The 6,000-nt window shown below is 36.0% G+C and overlaps 1 protein-coding gene across 2 annotated transcripts in view; it reads left to right on the plus strand.

Moving 5' to 3' along the window:
* The window catches only part of CLINT1 (clathrin interactor 1), a 59,442-nt gene extending 54,983 nt beyond the window's left edge, over positions 1-4,459 (plus strand). The window contains exons 11-12 of one of the 2 annotated variants that reach the window (XM_047091830.1): positions 1,512-1,716; positions 2,709-4,459. In XM_047091830.1, coding sequence (XP_046947786.1) covers positions 1,512-1,716; positions 2,709-3,055 — 552 coding nt within the window. In that variant the 3' untranslated portion in view covers positions 3,056-4,459. The remainder of the gene's footprint in view (positions 1-1,511; positions 1,717-2,708) is intronic. The other variant, XM_047091839.1, reaches the window with a different exon arrangement.
* Positions 4,460-6,000: the final 1,541 nt, after the last annotated feature.

Genomic DNA, 6,000 nt, shown 5'->3' on the forward strand with positions numbered 1-6,000 from the left:
AAACTAACATGAAATAGAAAAATAAGCCATACATAGGTTGTTTTGGCACATTGCATTTACCTTACATTTTTTTCCCCTACTATAGTCATTCAGGTTCTAGAGGGCAAGGCCTCTCACCCATCTTGTAGGCCATGCAAAGCGAAGCGTGATGCCTTACACAGAGGAGTCACTTCATAAAAATTTATTGAATTAATAAATAATTTAGTATTTAATAGTTTAATAAAAACTGTTTTTAAGAAGGAATAGAGCTATTGCTTCACCCGTGGCCTATATTCACTCAGTAAAATCTCTGATCCTTAAAGAGGTGTCACTCAATGGTTATAGGCAATTGTTACTAATATAGAAAATCAGTCTCTAAAATGACGAATACTCTTCCCTATTTTGGGCCTGTTCTACATTATGTAATCTTTATATAGGCTCTTCTTTCAACTCTCATTTTCATACAGGAAAACCACTAAATGGGAATTTTTTAATTCACTTTTTTACAGTTAAATCTAAATTACCTAGTATTAATTTGGAATTCAGACAAACACAGGGTTAGAATATATGTGCCTGAGTTATACCAGGAGCTTGCTGTTTTTGATTCGAGCAATTCTGAATATTTTTTATGATACTAATTACTCATTTTAATATGTAGATTCTCCTCTTTGGGTGTTGGGATGGAGGAAGAGAAGAAAGAAACAGAAAGGTGACTGTTGTGCATAACAAGTTGGACCTAATATTAAGAAAAGGACATGAAGGGCACACCAGTACCATTAAATTGAATGGTGCACCACTAAATAAGCCCAAGCCAGTTGATTCTTTGAGAGTCTTTCATGTGGTCTGAGTGTAAAGCCAGTCTACTTGCAGTCTTAATTGCAACTGTGTTGTAATTCTTTGCATTGGTACATTTTAAATTATTTTTCCTATTCCTTTTCATTTCCCTTCGTCTGCCCTTTTCATAGTTATCCTTAGTAACTACCAGGCATCCCTCCTTCTTTCTCCTGAATTTCTCCTTTCTCCTGAACTGGTCCACATATATCAAGTTCCGCTAGTGTTGCTCACTTTAGGCGATAGAAGTGTACATGGAGCAGGAACATGTCAGTCAAGATTTGTGCAATATAATTTGCCGCTTTGATGGTTTTGCTTTTTATAACATGAGAAATCATGTCCTATATTCTATCCTGTAAGAATAAATTTCCACTTGTATATTTCCTTAAAGCTGTACTAACCTGAAGTTGACAATGGCCCTGGGATGGTGGCTTCTAGACTTTGGGTGATGGGAGGGTAATTGTTCGTGTAAATATGTTGGGGTTTTTTTTACCCCAAACATGATTGGGGATTCAGAGGAACATTCTGGGGAAGCTAGTGATTCAGCTTGAAGAATTTAGCCTAGAACATTTGTGGTTCTTTTGGTTTCAAGAGTTGATTACTAAGTCTCATGTATATCTGGAGTTACTGTGATTAAATTGCCATTTGATAACCTTTATTGAGCAAATGTTTAATTTTTAGAGCATTTTTTTATTTTCCAGCCTTTGCAAAATGTTAGCACAGTGCTGCAGAAGCCTAATCCTCTCTATAATCAGAATACAGATATGGTCCAGAAGTCAGTCAGCAAAACCCTGCCCTCTACTTGGTCTGACCCCAGTGTGAACATCAGCCTAGACAACTTACTACCCGGTATGCAGCCTTCCAAACCCCAGCAGCCATCACTCAATACAATGATTCAACAGCAGAGTAAGTTACCATGAGACACCTTGCTTCTTTGTGCACTTGTAATCTTTACCCTTGTGCCAAGACTAGTGTAAGCCATGAAATAAAAATACATGACATTGATTGTACTAAAGGCAACTGTGTATCGCTTAGGATTCCCCCCCCCATACTTGATTGATGTACACCCTGGCATATTCAGATTACTTTGTATCCTGCTCTTGGCATGATAACATGATTGTGTATGTATTATGGTGAGTTTTGGGAGTCTGATCACTAAAATAAAAATATTTGTTGTAGAAATGTTTTGAATATAACTAAATATGACCAGAAACAAAAATCATCTCACCTCCGTAATCCAGGGATAATCGCTATTAATTCGTATTTTCTATCTTTTCTAACCATATTTTTAATACTCGAAATCACTCTATGTATATTGTTTTGTTTCTTGCAGCTGTCATTCAGCATTAAATTATCATTTTCCTGTATTTAATATTTTTAAGAAAAAATGATTTTTAGATATTTATAGTTATGTGTCATACCAGTGTTGAATTTCTTTATTGTTGGTTATTTCTGTTGTTCCCGGCTTTTTGCTATTGTAAATAACTCCATGATTTTATATAAATCTTTGTACTTGTGTTTTTCTTCCTTAGTGTAATGTTCTAAAAATAGAGTGAGTCAAAGGGTATAAACTTTTTTAAGGCTTTTGATACACAACAGCTCCTGACAACTTGTTAGGTCAGGTTGGATTCAACACTAAATTCTGTCAGAATGATACCAAAGTGCCTCGTGTTTTCCCCCAGCCCACTCTTAACTGTTTCTGCATCTTTGGGAAACCAGAGTTAACAGCCACAGAGTATTTTTCTAGAGCAAATAGTGCAAGTTAATTGACTTACCTTGTAAAATCACCATAAAAGAATTTTATTAGGAGTTACAAGTGTTGATGGTCAAGAAGATTGTTTTATTCTTCTGCTTGATGAATCTAATGTGAAGTTCTTTTGTCTCTTTTCTTCTGGTAGATATGCAACAACCTATGAATGTGATGACTCAAAGTTTTGGAGCTGTGAACCTCAGTTCTCCATCAAACATACTTCCTGTCCGGCCCCAAACTAACCCTTTGATGGGGGGACCCATGCCTATGAGCATGCCTGGTGTGATGACTGGCACAATGGGAATGGCCCCTCTTGGAAATACTCCAATGATGAACCAGAGTATGATGGGCATGAACATGAACATAGGGATGTCAACTGCTGGGATGGGCCTGACAGGCACAATGGGAATGGGCATGCCCAACTTAGCCATGACTTCTGGAACTGTGCAACCCAAGCAAGATGCCTTTGCAAATTTCGCCAACTTTAGCAAATGAGAGATTGTAAAGGAGCAGATTGAATGAAGGATTTTTAGCGGTGAAGATAGGTGATGTTGGGATGGAAAATGCTAATCAACTCCCCTTTCTTTTATCAATTAATTAAGATTTAAACCTACATAAAGAACCAAAAAAAGGCTGTTTTATAAAAGTGAAGTATCTAGTATTTCAGATGGACAGGCAAGGGCACTTCAGATGAGGCAGTCAAAATCATTTTTCCCAGTAAGAATAGACCACACATGGGGGTAGTGAGACCTGGAAAGCCTTTATAAATCGAAGAGCCCATTTTAACATCATGATTCGTGGGAAGTCTGGAATAGGGCTGAATAAATGTGTTTGAATCTCTAATTTTATACTTTTCTTTTCCTGAGGAACTTGATTTTTCTGTCCCTGAATCGCCTTGTCATAATTGGGTCTGTTCCTTTTACTACCACTCTTGAGTCCATAAATGAAATCATTAAAGTTGGATGATCAGTTTTTTATAAAAATATATATTTTTGTCCAAAAAAGGCATACATATGTGATTATGGCTAAATCAAAGGTAACTGGAATGTATATACTTTTGCTAATGTTCCAGCAACACTGCTATTACTATTATACTATCCAAATTTTTATTGTAACGAAACCTCTTTAAGCGATTGGTGATAGCTGTGGGACTTTTCCCATGTCTTCTGCTATAATTATCCTTTGCAGAACTAGGAAAAATATTTTTTTCAGGACTGCTCTATGGTTTCCTTTAAAAGAAAAAAAAAAAAAAACCCTCCAGAGTTTTTGTTTGTTTTTAGCAGTCATTATTTACAGTTTGCAGTGGTTAACTTGGCGAGGCTTCCTTCCGTGTTTATCCCTGTAGCCACCATTTATCAGTCAGGAACAGTCAAAAGAGAAAAATATTTATTTTTATTTTTTTTGGTGTCTTTTCAAAAAATTGAAAAGGTAAAAATTCTTAAAACCTTAAGTTAAATATAAATGTTAGAATTCAACGATGTTGGCTTTTAGATTTTATACAATATTTGTTTTGTTTTGGATTTGAGTGTATATAATATGGCATTAGCAATATGGTTCCAATAGAGAGGAGTTAAATATATATTATTAAAGGAGACCTGTAGCAGTCAAAGATTTTATTGATTTAATGGCAAATAAAGGAAATTAATTAAAGTGTTTTTGTTTTCCTGCTGTAATTCTGCGTTAAGCTCACATGAAAATCATGATTCTAGAGTTTGGAATGCAAAATTAATTGTTTTCACCCTCAAGCTGGGAATATTTTTAAAAATAAATACTATAATATAGGTATCAAATTATTACCTCCCCACTTTGTGTTGAAATTTTTTTTATTGATAAAACTTTGTTTCCATTGTATTCATAATGTTCTGTTCTACATAACATTAAAATGTTCATTAAAATCAATGTTGAACTGCTTTTTCTTTCATTCTGTTAGACATTTGAGACCGTTTGGGGAAAAAATAATTATAATTTGGGCAAAGTAATTTTTATAAATAATTTAAAATTATTTAATGACTTCTCTCTTCTTTCCTCTCAGACTCTACTGTTAGGAATTAAAAATGAAGCAGCAAAGATATCCTGACCCGCTCCATTCTTGCTAATGTTCCATCTACAACATTTCTAATTAGGCAGAAATTCATGTACTTCAGCTAAGTGGTAATGAAAAGTGATTCATTTGCTGAATAAGAGATGAGAGAGAGTGTAATTAGCTGACTGTGGTTTTTAATCTTTCAACAATTCAATGTGTTTAAATTGGTTTCAAAGAATAGGAGCTTTCAAGTGTAGTTAGTTCAGAGCAGTCAAGCCAGGCTCTGGTGGCAGCACGGAGGAGATCTTCACTCATACTTAAAACCCGTAATCTTCAATGAATGTTCTCATTAAACAGAGAGGTGTAGCATCGCCTTTTCAGATACATACGATTCTTGGAGCAAATAAATACTGTTTCCAAACTTTTGTGTTTAAAGATGCTTTTCTAATAAAATAAGATTTATCTCTAAAGCATTTCCTGTACTATGCCTCCTTCCTATATCTCCGAAGACCAAAGGGAGCCTGTCACACGTATTACTGCACCTCAACGTACAGTTTGCTGTCTTACCAGTGTGTTTTGTTTCAGAGCCCATGAAAGAATTGCCTCGCTAGGGGTCCATCCAGTTTAACAATTTGTTACTGAAGGGTCACTAAATGATACTTCAAAGAAAAGTCTGAATACCCCCAAGTAATTTGGACTTGACAAGAAACTACTCTTCTTTAGTCTGTTGGACTCCCTCTGCCTGTCCTATACCCCTTTACCTTTTTGAGCTTCCGCTTAATGTATTTTTTTTGCTGGAGAGGAGGAGGTAGGAACTGTTCACAAAATTTACAAGTGAATCTCCACCGCCAAACCCGGATTTCATCTTTTTCCTGTTTGAAAATTTTTTTCTACCTCTAATACAGTCTTCAGGAACCACACATGGACACAGCGTGCTTGTATGGTACTTGGGATGTTTCCTCTGGTGTCTATAACAAATTGCCTGAATGATAACCATAATGCTGCTGGTTGTGGGGTCGTCAATAAGTTGGGGTCTAGAGTTCTATTTGGAGGGAAGGGGTAATGCTTTTTCTCTCAAATATTTTTGAAGCACGTTAGTAAAATGAAGCTAACTGTCCTAAGCACAGAGCACACCTTAACGGTAGATTTCTGAAATGAACTGGCTTTGTTGTTTGAACTCTCCCGGGAGACAGCATAGCGTTGTGGAAAGCATGAACTTGGAAGCAGATCTAATCCCATTTCAACCATGCACTACCTGTGTGACACTTTGATCAACCTGCCTGACTTCTCTGGGCCCTGATACATTTTTTCTGAAATGAACTTAAATCTGGAAGCATTAGATAAATAACGAGTGAGATCTACCGGCACTGACACAAGTACACTAAATATTTCTCTGCCACCCATTTTTATTTCATGT

The sequence above is a fragment of the Lynx rufus genome, unplaced genomic scaffold, assembly GCF_022079265.1.
Source record: "Lynx rufus isolate CCGP_SWC_20201006 ecotype Redwood Valley unplaced genomic scaffold, mLynRuf1.p SCAF_1, whole genome shotgun sequence".
NCBI classification, from domain to species: Eukaryota; Metazoa; Chordata; class Mammalia; order Carnivora; family Felidae; genus Lynx; species Lynx rufus.